The sequence below is a fragment of the Pagrus pagrus genome, assembly GCF_965226575.1.
Source record: "Pagrus pagrus genome assembly, chromosome: 22".
Taxonomy (NCBI): domain Eukaryota; kingdom Metazoa; phylum Chordata; class Actinopteri; order Spariformes; family Sparidae; genus Pagrus; species Pagrus pagrus.
This window is the reverse complement of record NC_140204.1, coordinates 21,360,244-21,381,278: the sequence shown is the minus strand read 5'-3', so window position 1 is coordinate 21,381,278 and position 21,035 is coordinate 21,360,244. Positions and strand designations below refer to the sequence as shown.

Sequence of the window (21,035 nt, the reverse complement as noted above, 5' to 3'; positions counted from 1 at the left end):
GTGGTGGCTCATGAAAACACATTCTCAACTCCTCACATTTTGGCATTAAACAAACGTAATAAATAACGTCAGTTGTATTTCAGTCTCACGTTTTTCAGGCACAGAGTCACAGAGCAGCGCTGGGAGTGGCTGGCAAATAAAACACACAACAGCGGCTGACTGAGAGTTAAAGACGCAAAGCAAAATGTTGGAGATCTTCAGCACTATTAAGACAAATGAAAAACATTTTTGGATCAGGATGAGACTATTGTGCAGCAACTTGGACAATGGCAGGCTGCCAGAGTCTCGTTAATTTATGGGAAACACTGAATCACTTATTAATCATATACAATTTGTTTTTGCGACACGTCTTTGGTATTGTGTACAGTTTTGCATAGAAGAGCGTTCTGTACTCCTATTCGTTTATATTACAGTAGGAACACATGGGTTTCATTGTTGAAGGCAAAACTTATTTTCCAAAGAGAGGGAAAAAGATACACCATCATTGACTTGCAGCTGTCCTTTAAATGAGGTGGAAGATGCAAGAACACTAAAAAACACCCCATGAAATTCCATCTCTGCTATATATGCAGTGTCAGTGCAATAGTACTGAGTCTTAGCAATACAATATATGTTGTGATGCTAGGCCTCAATACACAGCTGCTGCTTTTCATGTAGCCTTTTTAGGATTACCTGAAACAGTGCTTGACTGTCATTTCATTACTGAAAATTTATACCAACAACTGTGCCTGTCAAGTTACTCCAAATGTAAAAGCTTACTATTCAAATATACCAATGTCAGTGGTCATGTCTTCATACGGAAACACAGAAAAAATATTTTCTTTCCATTGGATTTAAGCCCAGGAATGATCGCAGCAGCTGCAGTGAAAGATAATTGAGGTTGTGTCACACCACTGTCGAGATTAAACGCCTCCACTTGAAGGTGACTCAGTTCTATAAATTGACTCAGTGAGGTACAGAAGAGAATAAAATATGTATGTCTATGTTCTCTAGTGTCTCGTCTGTCTGTGTGCATGAGTTTAACAGTTTTGTATGTCAGAAAATGTGTTTCACTAGTCTAATTTTACTAAGTTTGAATTCAAGTTGCTGTTCATGAAATGCAAATTGGTGCCACAGGTGACACCATGTTAAACAAATGAAACAAAGAAGAGCTATTACAGAGGGACTTACAGGCTTTAGTGACTTGAATGATTCTAATAAAATACACTTGTCACTCTGACGATAATAAAGGAATAAAGAGATTTGTTCTGAAATGAAAGTTCCACCATTTGAAAAGCTGCTTTCAAATACTCTGGAAGAACAAAATCAGCAAAGCAAAAAGCCTCATTAACTAAATTTGCATTTGTATTATTTGAATGCATCTCTTGCCAAAAATGTGTGATGCACATTATCTGAGGTCTGATATCTTTTATCACTGTTAAGTAGCAGACTATCATTGTCATTAACCATTTCCTCCTACCCGCCTTAGTAACTGCTCACATACCTAACAATGAATGCCATTCAGGTAGTATTTAGATTAGGCCTGTCAATCGATTTAAAATATTTCATTGTGATTAATCTCATGATTGTCCATAGTTAACCCGCATTTAATCGCAAAATAATCACACATTTTTTATCTTTTCTAAATGTACCTTGAATGGATATTTTTAAGTTTTTAATACTCATCATAATGGGAGTAGACAAATATGCTTGCTTTATGCAAATGTATGTTTATTATTATTGCAAAAATCCAAAACAATGACGGATACTGTCCAGAATATTCTCCTGAATAACCTCAAAGGTACTGCATGCTCAAAAAATATGCTTAAAGCATAACATGGCAAACTCAAGCCCAACAAGCAACAACAGATGGGCATACTGACCTGAATGTAACTGTCTTCAGTAATACTAACACTATGTAGTGTCCAACTTTACCAGGTTAACTAAACAATGTTAATCGGCCTGCAAGCTGTAGCCACCCATTAGCGGTGGAGAGGAGGGCTCTCTGCATCAGTTGTGTGCTTGGCCAGCAAGTGGTATTTGAGACTCGACGTACTCCGGTGGTAGCTCAGTTCACACTGACAGTAAATGCAAATAACTTCTAATCTGGCAGGGCTTTGAAGCTGAACACTCGAAAGACGCTTTTCTTTATCCATTTCCGCTTAACGAGTTTTGTCTCTGCTGCCATCCGCTACGTTACTGCTGCATCGTTTCCTGATTCCCCAAACTACGCGGTGGGCCAAGGGTCATAACATGCATGCATTAATTGCGCATCAACATTTTTTTGTACCTATTTATATTAAGAAGTGATCTTGCCAGACTTCTGTGATCCACCCGTCTCTTGTTGAGGCGCCTGGCTACATTAACTGCCAGTGGAATAAAACACCCAAATCTACAGCCCAAACCAAAGGCCATTAAGGTGCATTGTGGATAATTAAGGTGCCAAGTTGATATGGGAGAAGAATGCTTGAACTAGAATAGATATCTCTGGTTCTGCTGTATCAATTTGTTATGATTTATTTTTGATTAATGGAGTATATTTTTAAGTGTAAGTGTAGGGCAGAAATAAGAGACTTTTACTCTGGTTATTTTAAAATGGTCAAAAAGATAAATCCTGGACATAGATTACCAGATGTGGTATTTAATTCTATCAGTCCTAGCTGTCATCATGCTTGCCATGTTAATGATATGAAAGAATGACATGTTGAGCCTCTGCACACAGGACGATTCAGGAGATGAGGGATGGCAGCTCCCGGGCCAAATGCAACAGTAGTTTTGCATTTTTGTGTGCGTGTGTAATCCAGGGTCTATAATCCTTGTCTTGTGTTCTGTCACTGAATCACAGCCAGTGAATCACACACCTCCTCCACACACTCAACCACTTTGGATTATGTCCTCTCATGCTTTTGTTTTGTCTTAGTCATACATCTGTCAAAAAGCCCTGCAGGGCAAGAGTGGGGACAAATGACAGCTGGGAGTAAGGCAGAAGAAGTGGTAGTCCCTTACTGAGTGTTTTGATCACAATTCAAACTGTGTGCTATCACTAAAGGTCCTCTACAGGGGCTTCAGATTTTTTCTTTTCATTAATAAAGGACAAGATGGATGGGTGTCATCACTACTTTGTCAAAGCTGTACGTATTTTTATCAAGAGTGACAGAATTTCTGAGTAAACATAACAACATGGTCCCAGTTCAGCTAGGACCACCTCCCTGACCAAATGTCAATGTGTTATCATGTGTTATCAAATGTCCACAGTTACAGAAAATAAAAATAAAATGTAAATTTTTCTTCACACATATGTTTTACACACATACACACTGGTAATGTGATCACTTTCCACTTTAATCCCATAGACTCAATCAGATTAGAGAGCTGCTCCAATGAAAGTTTGGCATCAGCCCATTTTCGTGTGTGTGTGTATGTGTGTGTGTGTGTGTGTGTGTGTGTGTGTGTGTGTGTGTGTGTGTGTGTGTGTGTGTGTGTGTGTGTGTGTGTGTGTGTGTGTGTGTGTGTGTGTGTGTGTGTGTGTGTGTGTGTGTGTGTGTGTGTCCTCTGCAGCCTCCGTCGAACATGAACACAGACTTGAGGGACATTGCTATAACTTAAGCTCTTGACACCATGCATCTTTGAAAACTTGTTCTAACTAACTGGAGGGGAGTTGCAGGCTTTGGATTATGTGTAATTTGACCATGCATGTACTCAATGCTAAGACTGACCAGACATTTGAGGCACTAACATCACTGCTACCAAGCAAAGTCCTGGAAAACGTCTCCAAGTTTGTTTAGAAGGCACAAGCATCACACGTAAGGAACAGCAGACACATAAATTCCAAACATTACTGACACGTCAAAGCAACTCCCATAGAACAGAAGCTCTCATCTGGAGAAATAAGGACATCAACAACACAGCACATTCGGACATGCAAGTGAAGTGGCTGAAAAACTTGTCCAACAGAGAGCTCACCCAACCAGAGAAGGATGTCCTTGCCAAAGGACTGAACTTTTAAGTAATTCCAGAACAGATACTGGTAGTAGATCTCATCACAGCAGAGTCAGCCATCAGAAACAAAAAGTTGGCAGACACAGAGGCAGAACAGCAATGGTTAAAGGTGCCAGCCACTCTTGGAAATCCAAAAGCTCCTTTGGTTGGTAACACTCAACACCACATCAAAAACTCACATGATTTTTGCCAACAAGGTGAGCGAAATGACACTGGACTTATGTCACCTCACTTACATGCATTCCCTCTCCAGAAGCAGTAACGATGGTGAAGAAACACCTGCTACAGGACAGCACTCTGTCCAGCAGAACTCACTTCATGTTACAATGTTGTCATTCCTTATGTTGCGGGAATATCTGAGAAACTCAGGAGGATCTCCTAAGGACAAAACACCCAGTACTACTAATGTAGTTGATGCTGTTCAATGCAGCCAGGACGGCGCAGGGGGAGACAAAACCACCCCTCCATAAACAAATGGCACAACACAGGAGGGCCAACTCCTCAGGTCCAGACTCTGCTGTCCACTTACATCTGAAGGAGAAAAATCATTCCTTTGAGGACAACAATGTAAACATCTTGTCCAGAGAAGACAGATGGTTTGAAAGAGGAGAAAAAGAATCCATCTATGTCAAACTGGAATGACAGTCTTTAAACAGAGGAGGTGGCCTAAGACATTACTTATCACCCACCTACAATGCAGTACTGAGTTCCCTCCCCAGACAGCTTAACATCCATTCACACCTGGGCTCACCTAGACCTAGCAACCCACATGATGGTGTGGTGAATGAATCTCAAGTGATTTCTTTACATTCATATAAGAAGATTGTATAATACACAAAGCTTGTGTCTTTAAATAGTCAGTAATGACTTGTAAGCCTTGGACAATTACTGCAGGTTAGACAGGAGTTATACTTACTGCAAATAAGTAACAGAGTCCCCATTGTGTGCAGCAGAGAGTTCAAGGCAACAGGTTGACTCATTAAACAAACCGTTTTCCTGGCCAGCGTTGACTCACACCTGAAGCACAACCTCAGCAGCTGATGTGAGACAGATGGTGGTAAATATGGCAGGTCATACCCTGTTGAGGACACCTATTTTGTGGTGAGATATTGAATCTGATCCTCTGAACCTGCTGCCATCAAACTATCACAGTTTGTTTGAAAAGTTCTGCATGAATCCTGCCTGTTGCATCCACTTGATCATGCAATAAAGGGTGCATAAAACACCCCCGTTGCTACATGAAGGGTGGTAAACATCCCTTTAAAGTTAAGGACAATGGGTTGTGATGAAAAAGAAACAAAAGAGAGAGGGAGAGAAAAAAGCAAATGTCATGGGAGGTGAGGAGTTTCTGCTAAACAAAAATGTTTCAATTTGGCAATTTAACAACAGGCTTTTCTAAAGATAAAGTGTGAGGAAGGTGAGGAATAAAGACATTGGAACTTCATTGGACTGGGAAAATGGAAAGTGTTCACAAAAGAGGAAGGGAGGAAGGCAGGCTACCACTTTAGTGTCATCCAGACAAATGGCTGCAGTTGGAAGTGAAACATCTGTAAAAGGTGTCATTGCTTATGGTGACTAAGAGCCACCAATCAGAGGGAAGCATTCAGATATTTGCTTTTAATTGTAGCACTATATTATTTTACATTTACATTTGGAATATTTTTTCAGAGAGGGTTTAATTTGCAGTCATGGTTCCATAAAACAAAACAATTCAGCAGAATAATTCTAATTAAATGTAAATTGCCAGTCTGTGGTGCTCTGTTATGCTGGACTGATGATGATACAATATCAGCTACGTAAAAGAATTGAATGCCACCTAAAAGAAATTTGTTCTTAAAGCTGCACTGATCAATATTTTTATATGAACTATGGATCTAATGACAATGTAATATGCAAAGTTATGATCAGATAGTGACAATATTACCAACTTTGCAGTTCCCTTCAGCTCTCTCAGAGGTCTGAACCTCTTTCAGCTCATTGATTTGGTTTTATGACCTCTAAATTTGCTGGTTTGGTTCAGTCTTACTCATGAACCTCTCCAGCAGCAGACGTAGCTGTTTTCAGCTGTGATGAATCCACTGTGCACTACTGGCTCAGCAACAAACGAACGCCCAAATGAATTTTAATGTTGCTCTTCTCTCTCTAACACTTTGTTCGGCTGTCTCCAAATAGAAAAATAAAACACAAAAATAAGAATGCACCTTTAATTTATATCATCACGAGGAAAGGCTGGAAATCAGTAGAAATGGTTAATTAGAGATGCTTGAGTCCTCTGGTTCTCATCACCACCAACACCAAAGATTCATTCTGGGTAGACTGATTAATTGGAAAGAGGTTCAGCTAATACATTTGATAATGCAAACCTGCCAAAATGAGATCTAGTTTTTTTCCAGCGATCACTCTGACTGAGCCCAGAGGCTTCATTGCCCTGCTTTGGCAATAGTAACTATCATCATGTCATCTAGTCAGTGTAAAAGTGTGCACCATTCCCTGATGAATTAGAAAACTAAGGAAAGGTTCATGTGATGAAATGGAGCATGTAATTGCTACCTCATAATACTGCCCTTATGTGTTGCTGGCTCTGTGGGAAATGTATTTCTAAATCTAAATGTATCAGTCTATTTTTTTCATTCCAAGCTTATATAGGGAGGTCTGTTATAGTTCTGTTGCACATATTCACAAAGACTTGGACATAAATGAACCCAATAAACCTGTCTTCTTAAAAGCTTTTAAGAAGACATGATTGGTGAATGATGATACAAAATACTGTACACTTCAAAAGATTAAAATGATGCTCCCGTAAAACGTTGCATTCTGTTAGATGTTAGATGATATAAGATGTAATTTGTGAGACAATGAATGCGGGGAGAGAAGGAGATGGAATAGAAAAAGATGACAAAAGCTTGACATGATGAGAGCAGTAAAAGGGAAAAGGATGAAGACGAAGTGAAAAGATGAAAGTGAGAGATGTGGAAGTGTGTGGGTGGCGATAAATAAAGGTCGCCGGCAGGGGATGTTCTCTGAGCCATATGTGCCTGGGGTTTGACTGACAGGGCATGTGCTGCCTTGTGTTTGCCCTCCATAACCAGAAAACCCAACACGGAGATCAGGCAGGATTTGTGCAAACCCTAAGACGACATAGGTAGTGTCTGCCACCATAAGGCTGAATAAGGTACATTTATCATAGCTCAAGCAAATATGAAAAGCTTTAAGAGCTCTTTTAGAGCGAGGACTCTTGTTCTCTCCAGGCTTTTGGTGGTAACCTTAATCTCTTAAACCCTGGATGATTGCAGTACTAACTACTTGCCTGCAAGCATTATCCTCTATATGTTTGTGTGCACACATGCATTAATATGTTTTTCTGTTTTGTAAGACCTCCTAGAGAAAAACATTACTGTGTTGTCCACACCCAGGTGTTTGCAAGTTTGGACCTGCATTTTCAACAGCAGTCAGACTGATTGCCCTAAAAAATGCAGACTCAAAGAAAGTCTAGGAGGGTGTATCATTGATGGGTTGGCTAGAGTTCAGGACAGATTTTGGTATAGATTGGTGCCATGGTGTAAAAACATCTTCCTTATACTGTACTCCAATGGAAAAAAAAATCTCTTAATTTAATCAGTTAAATTGTTCATTTCTAGAGTCAACATATCATGAGACATATTTCCAGTAACAATGCACATCCCGTGTCAGTCAGTCTTTCTAAGGGAGCCACGTCAGCGTCAGAGTTTTATTTCTATCATTAACAGAATAATACCAAAATGCAAACAGCATTTTTAGACATTTCTTTTCATTTTTTAACAGTAAGTGCAAAACTTTTGTCCATATAGATAACATATTTAAAGTAAACCTACTCTGAACTAACACATGCATCCCTAAATACATTTGTACTCTATTACATTTGCATTTCTGCCCATATTTTCTTCATACATAACAAAAAAAATGCAAACAGCGGTTTCTACCCCTTTTTTTTCAACTGTTGGTGCAAATCTTTTTTCCTTATATCTTAAATAACTTATTTAAACCTTGGACTGAACTAATAAATGAAACCCCTGAATAGATTGGTACTTTATTTCTTGCCAGACACTTGGCAGTGCCTCTGCTCACACAGCTGAGCCACATTTGCCCTGATGGATGTCACAGTTGAAACCCTAGCTACAGCTTCAGGATGGGGATCAGTAAGCCTGGACCTGTACTTGCATTTATTAAAGTTCAAAGTAGAGAACAGTTTCTCACACAGATTTGTGCTTCCAAAAAAAGGCACATTTCCCGACTCAATACTTTGGATAGGTCTGGGATGGAGGGATAGAGGGAGTTCTCTCAGAAATTGTACAGTCATGTCAAACTCAGTAACTCTTCTGTCACGTCAAATTTGTCATTAATACCCTTGATGCACATGGCTAGTGCATTGTCAGTCCGGTCTGTGCTTTCATCAAGCACCACAGATTATGCAGTGAAACTGAGGGCTTTGTTCCGTAACTGTTCATAAACGTCACTTGATAACTCCTTAATCCGTTCTGCCACTGTGTTTGCTGATAGAGAGATACTGTTGAACAAGCTACATAACTTGCTTCGACTGCAGCATCAGCGTTCTTCACTTTATGGAAAAGACCTTGTTGAGATGATATTCCTCTATGTAGCTGTGTGGCTCGGTTTTTTGCCTCATTCATTGTAATATCTACCCGTCCTAAAACTGTCTGTGTTTATCATCCACTTTTCTTTTCGGTATGAAAAGAGATGTACTTGTTTGGCTGTGACAACCAAGGATAACTCCGAGCCAGCTCTCTTCTCATCAAAAACTGCACAGACATGTGCATCACCCTTGACCTTGCCATTACGTATCTTGCGTCGCATGAAATACGTTTTTTTTTTAAAAAAGGTCTTTATTTCAATTGCATATGAAGGCGTAGTTTAAATTGGTGTGAAACAACTAAAAGTAGTAATTTTGCGGGCCGGATTACGTTATGTACAGGGGCCGGGAGTTTGAGACCCCTGCTCTTGCATCGTGCTATACTGCATATAAATCTGGGAAATAAAATACTTTTTGAAGTAGACTGCTACATTTAGTTGTTCGTGCTCATCAACCTAGTGCTATAAGAATGAATCAATATAATAGAAAACATCAGATGTGTATGTGCTGCCCTCTCCTGACATGCAACGTCTCCACTAGTGGTGGATGTATTCTAAACTGATTGGGAATTTTGAGTTTGCATTTTGACCCCTTGAGCTTGCTGTGTAGTGTAACAGCAGCATATTGAGCTAATAATGTGAACTCGGGAGTTATAATTTCATTTCCAAAGCATGTTAAATACTGTATATACCTGTAAATATGAGCACATATGAGAACATTGATTTATGTTAAAGGATAACTACCGTTTTTTACAACCTGGACCTTATTTCTAGCATAAAATACGATGCTTTACTCACCCAGATAACTTTGGTGTCATTTGGCGTCGTTCGGACAAAATTAGAATCAGTGGAGCGCCGCGTATATCCATGCACTGAAGTGCAGCCTCTATGAGCATTATCTGCAACGAAACTAGTTCATTTCATCAATATTTTGTTACGATATGCTAGTGCTATTCCCCTCTGAGTCCGGGCTCGTCTGTTGTCAACATCCAGGGTCTGTAGGTTGACCTACTACCTCTGACCTGGGAGATGTCATCTCTGAGCTGCGCGCGCACCCGCAACAGCCGGCTTGTTTACCTGTAGCTGCTACTGCTAGTTTGACCCCGGATGTTAATAACAGACAAGCCCAGACTCAGAGGGGAATAGCACTAGCGTATCATGACAAAATATTGATGAAATGAACAAGTTTTGTGGCAGATAATGCGTTATATAGAGGCTGTGTTTCAGTGCTCCGTCACTCGCATTACATGGATATAGCGGCGCTACACTGGATCTAATTTAGTCGGAACGACTTCAAATGACACCAAAGTTATCTGGGTGAGTAAATGATCATATTTTATGCTAGAAATAAGGTCCAGGTTGTAAAAAACGGTAGTTATCCTTTAAGTATGTGAATTAAAATGTATTGTTTGAAAATATACTTTTATCTCAGTAGCGATGCTAACCTCTGTTAATGGGAATTTCCATTATGTGTTAGCATCAAGCTGATAGTTCCAAGTTCAATGCTTCTCAAACTGCCAAAAAAGCAAAGCCAAAATGGTTCTTCTCTGATGCTCACAGTACCCCTACAACCTCTGTATTATTTCAGATCAGCAGTATGAAAAGGCCTGGATGATCTCTTTATAACCATTCAGGCATACTACATTTTTTGTTCAGAAGAAATGCTGAAATGAAATTAAGCAAATTTGTATGTTGTTTTTTTTTCATTTACCTTTTCATGGGAAATAAAGGATATGAAAGAATAAAACCAAGGAGACATGGGGAGTGATTATTATTATATCCTAACTTTACACCCGTGGAATATATTCAAACAAAATACACAGCACAACACTGCGGACAGTTAGGAGGAAGAATAGAGTTTATTTTTGTTTTATTTATTTATTGTTTTCCCATATAAACATTAACATATTTCACTTAATCTATTTATTATTGTTACACTTTCTCTTTCAGCCATCCCAATCACTTCCTTTTTCTGCTCTGAGCAGACAGACAGGCAGACAGACAGACACACACACACACACCACCTTTCAGCACCCTCACCATACAATGAATATACTAATTTGTTTTACACTTATATATTAATTTGTCTTATCTTGTCTTGCTTTCTCCATTGCTAATAGTATCATCTTGTTTGATACATAGTGTCATTCCTACCATATCTCTCTCATATTTCTCTTCTTACTGTGTTGCATCACTAAAAACAAACAACCAAAAAAACTACCATTGTGTGAAAGTAGTTTTAAATGGTGAGAATTGGTGAAAGTGTCCATGGTGTTACAATTTTCACTTTTACATACAGTATGTCAGGGACTTCAATAATCTTTTTACAATACATCAGTATTACGTTTGAGACTTATTTTCAATCATCTTCAAGGGAATCATTTTCCGTGTTTAGTGGTGATATTTCTGTAGTAATTAATTGTTGATCACCTTCTTTTTGTAAGACCTCAATTGATAACATGCTGGTGCTGTTGCCATTGCTTGCTTGAGTTGCATTGCCAGGCGTAGCTGTAAGCTTTACTTTTAGAATAACCTTTCAAATTCTCAGTGCTGTGGCTCTTACTTTTTCCCAGTCAGATTAGAGTAAGGAGGGGAGATTTAAGGGTCGGCCCTTTGCACTGGGCACTCGGCCTGAGAGGAAGGAGAGAGGGATTTTCCGAGCTCCCACCATTTTTATGACTTGCAAACAGGCTGTCAGTAATTTTGACTTTCCACTGCAAACACTGTGTTAATTTGGAACACAACAAAGTTTTGATTTGCTGTAAGACTGTAACATTTTATTTAAGTTCTTTGATATTCATGAGGCAAATGTGAGAGATTTCTCCTGTGTACCTCTGGAGAATCAGACGTGATGATGTAGGTTACTTGAGTCACATAATACGGTTTAAAGTTCCTCTGGAGTGAGTTTTGGAACAAGTCGTGCTTATATTTGTATATTTCTGAAAATATTATTTTGATACCAGATGGATGAATACATTTAGTAACATTATATAATGTAAACTTTTCTTTTGGTAGATTTCTTTTAATTTACTGGAGGATGCCCAGTAGGAGTATATAATGGGTTGTGCCACATTATAAAATTGATATTTTTGTCAAAGGAGTTATTTGTAATATGCAGCCACCTGCTTCAAACTAATATTTTTATATTTTACATTTTTTTTCATTTATCTTCTATATTGTCGTATATAAACAATACATATATACAGTATATACATATTCTTTTATATATATATATATATGTTCTTTTACATGTATATTTTCTTTTATATAAACATATATATTTTTTATATATATATATATACATACACACACACACACACACACACACACACACACATATATATATATATACATATACATACACACACACATACACACATACACACACATATATATATATATATATATATATATATATATTATGCAAATTCATTATTGCAAGTATATGAAGAAGTAACAGTTTTGACATCATTTCAGAGAGGTCTGTGTGCCGTGTTGCAGAAATCTCTAATGAACTGAGCACGCTTACCAGCTAGCCCTGGGCCTGAAGACTTCTTTCTCTTTGCGTTTCAAAGCTCCTGTGCTAGTGGTGTAAACACCAAGACTAACACAGTAGTCTGACTAGCTCCACGGCTGACAGAGCTAACAAGCTAGCAGCAGCTACAGTTATGGATGTATAGAATACAGTGAGCAGCAGTTAGCAGATTCTGATATCATATTAATATGCTGCCCCCTATTTGTTTTGAGTATAAATTCAACAGGTGGCCAATTCTTACATATTGCACCTTTTTAACTAGGGGTGTGAATCTTTGGGTGTCTCACGATTTGATTCGATTCCGATTCTTAGGGTCACGATTCGATTCAGATTGATTCTCAATTCAAGCAATTCTCGATTCAACGGATTCTCAATTCAAACGATTCTCGATTCAAAAATTGATACAGTGCATAGTGTGTTAAGGCAAATTATGGCATCAAAACAATACAGTTTGTATAAGATAATGTGATTTTTAAACAAACTGATGATGTAATCACACAAAGGCAAACATTAAAAAGGTAACATTTATTCATGCTAAACAAATAAAAACTTACTTACTGTACAAGAAATAACTTGCATAAATAAAATTGCCTAAATAAAAGCTTAGGCCAGCTGCCTTTTTCTCCCAGAAGTTATAAAAATAAACTGTACACAAATAACACAAATTGGTGTTTTGTGTGATTTTTCAAAATAGTGTGTGTGTGTGTGTGTGTGTGTGTGTGTATATATATATATATATATATATATATATATATATATATATATATATATATATTGAAATCGATTTTTGAAGTTTATGAATCGATATGAAAACACTGCACAACAGTCTAATTTCTTGGTTAATCTCATATTAAAAGACATGTTGAAAGCCTGTGAAGAAACATACAAATGAACAAGAACCCAGCTGGTCTGTCCATCCTCCCCCTCCTCCTCTCTCCGTGGAACAGCTGGGTCTGTCTTGTTCCTGTTTACACTACATCAACATCATTACATGAACAGTCTAAGCTATCAGCACCCGTGTTGTAACTGCAATCTGGCTATTCGTACTGAAACTGTTTGTAAGGAAAAAATAGGCACACTACAGAAACCACTGGCTTTTTGTACTTTATTTTAGTCAATATGAATGCCTTTAAGAAATCCTAATACAAGTCTATGCTGTTATTACCAGTGCACTGAATATCAATGTAAAGATATTGCCCATAGGAGCTAGTCTAGAACGTATCCTGCCACTGGTGTTAATCTCTGCACTTAATCATTCACTCAGTCATTACTTCACCCCTGAGTGCCTTTTCATCAGAAGCTTTTCCTGCCACACTTCAGCTCATCACCAAATGACAGATGATAGTGAGGACAGACCGAGTGTTGCGCATGTCAGGAGGCTGTCGGTGTGATGGATGTCACACTGACTGCTTATGACAGCATCAGAATGTCCACAGCAGTTTTCCCCTGGCGGTGCCACCTGCCTGCCCACACACTCACTTGTCATATCAACCCCCCACCACAGCTTGAATGGCCGGGTGGAAAGTGTGCCTACAGTAAAAGCCACTTGGACAGAAAACATAGAGCTTTGCATACTGTAGTCTACTGTACCTCTGGTCTGACAGGGTATCTCTTTAGCAAGGCTTTAAGTCCTCTGACAAGGCATCTTTCTGCTTGATAGTTGCTCTATTGTTATGTCTGTCAAAGTGACAGTAGCCATTGAAGGGGGTTTATTGCTGGGAAAAACAATGAAGTCATTTTTGTGACTGGCTCTGGACCTTTTAACCTATCCTATAGATTGTCATATTAAAACACTAGTACGTATAAAAAAAAAACTACAGTATAAAGTAGAGATATATATATAGTAGTGTGATCATGTTTTATCATTAACTTGCAATAATAGTCTAAATTGATGTGAAATTTGGGCCTAAAAAGCTTGAGCTTTTGCCACTGATCACATGTAGAGTCTTAAACACAAAAAAGGACAACGCTCAGTTTCACTCAAAACTGTTGAACAATAAAAGTCCAATAGAGAAAAGGCCTATCTGTTAGTTTGTAACAATTCAGTACTAATGCAGAATCTGTTGCTACTAAATCATCCAAAGGCTTGTTGTAAACCTAACCTAATGGCTGACTCAAAGCCTTCAGTGGGGATTAACGTGGCAGTGACTCAATGTGCTTCCAGCTGCGTCCAGCCACAGTCCTGTGACACAAAGAGCCAGCCACTCTCTGTGTTTATACAGTTGAGTCTCCTTTTGACCTCAACTTGACACATGAACACATGAAGGCACATAAAATCCTAGATAGCTACATCTAATTGCATTTTGACGGAGCCCTCTTATTAGAGTCCCTCCAATTACACCCACACCTGAGAGTCTGCAGTTGTATTTAAAGCGCCACCAGTGAGTACAGCCATGATAGATTATTATTTCTAATGATGATTGTCAGCTCCAGCATCAGAATAGACCTGTAGGACAGACCTTTTACCTCTCGGTAGGGCTACACAAGGAGGATCAGCACTTTTTCTGTGAAACGGTTGTTTACTTCCCTAAAATTATTATGTTATTCATGAGCAGGTGTGCTCTGGTTTGTCTGAGGATGTGACACTGTGGGCTCCTTGCCAGTCTGAAGAGAAACCGAGGATCAGTGGACCGATCCTGGAAAGGGTTTTGTCATTGCTGTATTTGAGCATACCTAGTTTTTGGCATCTACGATAATCATTAGAGATGGAGTTTATAGAAAACTTTGCTTCTTTGGGTCTCCACTTCCAGCAAGTATTATTATTTTCTGATTTGTAAGTTATTATTATTCCCTGCTTGCTTCTCAGGGGTATATGTCAAAGAACCTGTGCAGATGTTGATCTGAGACTTTTTGCTGCTTTTTTTTTACCTGATTTTACATTTGATTTCTCTGAGAATAGATGAATTTCACCTTTTTTTATATATTTATTTAACGCCAGTCAAAATGTGGTAGGTTTTTTTTTTTTTTTTTGTTATTTTACACAGATCTCAGCAGGGTTATTTTATTTGATCTTTTTTACAATTTCTTGTACTTGGATGTATTAGGCTTCCATATTAATTTATGTCTACATCTTACCATTTCTAATCAAGATACAGCCATTTATTATCATACGTGTTTTTCAGTTAAAAACAGGTGTGGTCCTATATTTCATATACTAATCATGCAGATGTGTCCAAAAAGGTTCTGAGTATAGAGAAAGGATATGAATTCTTAACAGAAGACATTAAAAAAAAAAATCCCTTTGGAAGATACTACATGGGTTTCCTTGATAAATCAATGCTGCAGAGCATGATAGTGTAATAATCCCCAACAAGACGTGTATGGTGCCACTGAAAAACTGAGTTATAAAGCATATGGATAGGATTAGCGGTCCAAAAGTTATTAAACACTAAACACAGTGGCTATTTTTAGCTGCATGCGGCTGTTTAGGTCTTTAAGGAGCATTAGCTTGATCATTGCACATGAGGCATTGTTCAGATTTGGGAGGTGTTCGTGTTATTATGATCTTTATTTTTTGTGTTGTACTTTTATAAAACAATAGAATTGAAAGGTGAGAGCAGGAAATGTGCCAGGGGGGGTTTCTGTCCCCCTGTTTTTCTTTATTTATTTTGTATTGTATTCACTGCCTCGGTCTCTTGGCACGACACTCCATTACTCACCTCCTACTTTAACAGCAGGTACAAATTGTGAGAAATGACGGACCTTTTCTTTTACATACAAGTAGTTCTTTACTCTTTCCCTAGGTTTAAATGAGGGGGGGGCACCATTGAGGGATTATTTATGAAGTGCCTGAACCCGTGGGCACTGCATGTTGAACCAGATGTGCTGCTTTACAGTACTGTGGAGGCAGCTCCTCTGATCGGTCGGCAGCATTGAAAATAGCTGCTGTCCTCGTTTTCATCAGCCTGATAACAAACTCATCTGGGTTTTGTAAATGGGCCAGCTCCAGAGTGAATCGCACCCAAGACTTGGATTTTTGATAGAGAGACATCTTTGCTGTTTGGGCTCCAGTGGAGTGGAGTGGGCCGTGGGTGGTCAATCCTAGAATCTTGATGTTTGAGGACTTCATCAAATGTGGAAATAGAAATTTTGGGCTTAAACCTTAGACATGTGACCACTGAATGAAAAGGATTTTTGACCTATCAATGAATTCAATCGAGTACCATTCATCTAATACACCGCTGCTGTAGCTTTAGTTATTTGCAGTACAAGAGGAATTACAGTAAGTGAAGATGGGGAACAAGTCGGAGTCAAATAAGTACTAAAAAACTGAAGCAAATCTGCTGTTTCAGTCTCAGACCTATTTTAAGTCGACTTCTACTTTCTCAAAGTAGGAAGTAGGCTTATACTGTTTTGCATCAACAAAGCATCCATGCTGAACACCATCAAAGAAAAAAACATGTACCAAATGCCTGAACCCCATATTCAGCACACATATCCTCCAAGCTTATTCATGACTGCTCACATCTCATCTTAATTACTTCATCATCCTTCCTGCCCTTTTCTTGAAGAAATTTGTGGAAAAAAGTACACTATACCATGGTTCCTCCATATTTTGGCACAGTTGATGGGTCTGATACCTGGATTGACTTCCTGAATAAAAATGGAAGATTTTTTTTTTTGTTCATGCTGCTTTAATGAAACTCCATTGAGAGATTGACTTTCTGATTAAATTATAGGACTGGTTATACCTTGAATTATTTCAATACTAGTACAAATTAGCGCTCGACCGCTAGATCACCAGTATTATTGCCTTAATATTTTATTTCAAATAAGTCATACAGTGTTGATAAGTAACAAGAAATGAAATACTAGAAATACAGATAAAGATATGGTCTTTTTTTTTATTTGACAAAAGATGTGTCCAAATTATATGTTTAAATACAAGCAGTCAAACCAAAACAGTAAAATATAAACAAATTCAGATTCAGACAGTACTTTGATTTAAATTAGAAACTTTCTGAGCAACAAAAATGCAAATACCATTTCAGCACTTGTCAATTTTTAATACTAAAATAGATATACACATAAAAGTATTGAGGTTCATTACCCAGCTCTGTGCAAATCTGATCACTTTGGCTCTGAATTAATTATCACTTATAATGATATATAATAAAAAATAGAGTATACATCGAGTTCTCTGTCAAGAAGCTCTAAATATTACATGAATATACAGCAGACTGACAAACAAACAAAGATCAGATGGCTGTGGTTGCAGTGGGGCTGGAGATGGTAAGTGAGCACCACTCAGGCTGTAAATCCTGTTATGTCAGAGACTAGCAGCATGCCATCCAGCGCATGGAAGGATGATGTGGAGAAAGGGAGACAAGTTCGCACTGACCTGGTGACCATAAGGATTACAGCTCCTGTAAAAGCACATCCCATTGGTCTGATTAGGATTAGAGACTTGTAAAGCGAGGTGCGATTGGAGATGGTGTGATCATATCTGGTTGGAACCAAAATGGGATTACCAGAGCAGAAGCCTGTCCCATTGGTGCTGGTTGAGATTACACACAGTTTATTAGAGAACCAAATGTTAAATCTACAGGGCAGCAGTTTTGATTGGTCTGTCGCTAGAGGTTTGTGATTTGTAAAGTCAGTTGACCACTTCTAATTTGGTGCATGTTATGCATTAATATGATCATATAAATCTACAGTTCACTGAAAATGATGACTTGTTGTAGAAGTAGCCTACATTTTACAGTGGAGACTTTGCATAGGGAACAGGAGCCACACCCAGATTCATAGATACAGTTTCAAACAGGGAAACGGAGTAAACAAAACCAGTGAAGTGATGTTTAGCCGCTGAAGCAGCCTATGTTCCACCCCACCCCTCCAACTTCACGTGTACATAGACACACGCTCATTCTGCCCCATTTCTTCCTTCCCCTCTTACATTTTCAGTCCGTCCTACACCCATTATTTGCACAGCTCCCCCTGGTTGATACATGACAGCACTACAGACCTAAATGAATTTAAATGGTCTCTGAAATACTATAATGAAAAACTGTTAAAGTGCAAACATACAATGGGGAGCGACTCATACTAAATTTACAATGCAAAAACAATGAACAAAATTATAAAATAAATGGAGAAGCATCAAATGGCAAATCCAGTCAAGTAGGTTTTATTTATACAGCCCAAAATCACAAATCTCATTGCCTCAGGGGACTTTACAATCTGTACAGTGTACTACACACTCTGTCCCTAGACCGTTGATTCAAGTAAGGAAAAATCCAACAATTAATTGAAAGCACCGTAGTGCTGCAGTGATATTCTGGCCTACAAATCTTGTTCTCTAGAGGTAAAAAAACAACGGTTTGTTGGTACAGGCCCCAACAAATGTCACATCAACATTTTTCAGGGGAAATAAAAATGATCAATCCTTTATCATGTGATCTCGCAAATACATCTTGCCAGACTTCAAGCTATGCGCTTGTGGCCAAAATCATAGTCATTGAACCAATCCGCATACTTTGAGAAATACTGGCAACTATGATCGGTTTAGTTGTGACAACCAGTGAGTGAAGCCCCTGTTTGTTTGAAAGCAATAATGGCGGCTCCTCAAGAGGAAAGTGTACCTGTTGCTATAGCATCAATTATATCAGAACTGGACAGTATATTTAATTTAAAGAGGAGCAAAGAACAGCACTAAAAGCTTTTCTTGTTCTTCTCAACTGGGTTTACTAACAGTATCTGGTGCTCTCTTCCAAGATGGTTCTGTGTACCAAACGATCTGGCAAGTCAGATTAATCAGTCCTAACTAATCATCGCAATTGTGATATCTGCCAATATATTAACAATATTTTTTTAATCCTGCAGCCCTAAATCCAATTATACATGAACAGAAACGCGGATAATGAATCAGTCAATCAAACAAAATACAAACACACAGAATATAAACCATTAATACAATTCAAGTTTTATCCATCCAACACTACGACATGGCCAGCAGTCTGTTGCAGTTGATAATCACTGATAGCGTGGCTACACATTTGCCATATCACAGTATTAATAGTATCTTGAGATATTGATTTATTTTCATCACTCTACTCTCATTCCATTAAAAAATGAACAGACGTAGGTAGTGCGGAAGTGGCTTGATTATTATTGGATACCCTGAAACACTAAAATGTGTATTATATATTGTATAAAATCTTTATGAATATCATTAATGAAAAATGGATCCAGGATCATATTATTTTAAAGCAGAATTGCCCACCCTGTTGTTGTGCATGTTATCCACACATGAGCTTTACCTTACACATTATCTGGATCTACATCTTTACGAAATCTGTGTCAAGCCCACTTATGATCCACAGTGGTGAATAATACATACTTCAACAAGAGCTGTTTATTAAATTTTCATCAGTCTTTTGGGGTGCTTAGTCTCCCTTAATTGAACATTCTCAAGGCCTCTTCATTTGAAGCATATCTGCTGAATATCTGCTGAATTGGAGATGACCTTGGTGACACCTCAAGTGTTTGAACTGTTCACAGTTTTCTTCTCCATTATATTTAGTTTTTAGGGTTATTATTGCCACAGTGTCTGAGTGTTTTGTGTTTAAGCTGACCTGTGTACTGCATTAATTTGTGAATAATACCTACTTACCTCTGTCAACCATTTCCATGAGATGTGCCACTTAAACCTGGAAGTTTTTGGAGGTAATTTCAAATGTGGAAACGCACTGAAAAGTTTTCATGCTAAATGCTTTTATCAGATTTTATCTGGGGAACAGACGAATATGTTGTAGTCTTTGCTTACATTTCCAATATGTTGTCCTCAGCTGTGGTGATTTCGCTTGTGTTGCCGTGGCAATCCTGGTATTATCATAATGCCATTTCCCATTTACCTGTCCTCGTACCCTGCCAGTCTGAACTGATATTAGATTTGAATTTTTGGGGTCATCAAAGGGGAGGAATGCATCATTGAAATATGTCAAAATATGGGACCGTCATGCACAAATAACAACAAATGCTAACTAGCCAGCTATGAGACATCAGGAAATTATTTTCTTTGCCATTCTTTTTCCTCTTAAGTTGTAAAGTGAATTTATATAAAGAGCAAATCTTTAATTGAACAGGGAATTTACCTATTGCCACATTGCAGCCTCACCACACCGGTTTGACCGGCTAACACAGAAACTGCATTAGCAGTAATACTGGAGATGGGCCAGGGGTTTCTTTCTGTTAATCTGTTGGCTACAGTATGAAGCAGTGTGTTATGTGGAATCTCTGTAGAGATATCTGAAGAATTTCATGAGGCCTCAATAGACACATGTGACAGATGTGTTGTTTTTGTCTCTACAGATCACCAGAAGCTGGAGCGAGAGGCCAGGATCTGCCGCCTGCTTAAGCATCCCAACATCGGTAACTAGTGCTCCCATTATAGGCACTGTGTGTCTGTCTGTCCTCCGTCTGATAATGTCACAAGGAGAGTTATATTTAATATATAACTGTGTTTCAAAACATACAAAGGTTAGCCTGAAGATGGTTTTGTATATATATAGAATATCTTTCAAATATCTATGCTGTGCACTGGATTCACATTTCCCTCCTAAGTGCTTCAGCTTGCTTGCAGATATATAGTATGAGGTCAAGAATATATTTTCCCTGTATTTTTCATAGCCATTTCTTTTTACATACAATGGTCAATTGATATTCAACCATACATAGAAATATACATTTTCGATCTTATTTTACTCAAACATAAATACACACTGTCACTTTTGCCTCAAAAAGGAACACGACAGCTTCTTTGCTCAGGCGCTCCATCACATAGGGGAAAAAAACAAGGGGGGACCCTCATTAACTTTTATGAATTCTGAGGAGGTGTGCCCTGTTCTCTTTGGTTTGCTATGGCAATGGCGGCGTATTAAAATGCTGCGGCAGGTAG

General features: G+C 38.4%; 1 protein-coding gene across 23 annotated transcripts in view; it reads left to right on the top strand.

Annotated features, from left to right (window-relative positions):
- The window catches only part of LOC311251631 (calcium/calmodulin-dependent protein kinase type II delta chain), a gene marked incomplete at its 3' end in the record, with an annotated part of 101,096 nt that overhangs the window by 21,479 nt on the left and 58,582 nt on the right, over window positions 1-21,035 (top strand). For all 23 annotated transcript variants that reach the window (XM_084344143.1, XM_084344141.1, XM_084344139.1 and 20 more), the window contains exon 3: window positions 20,450-20,509. In XM_084344143.1, the coding sequence (XP_084200269.1) occupies window positions 20,450-20,509 (60 nt within the window). The remainder of the gene's footprint in view (window positions 1-20,449; window positions 20,510-21,035) is intronic.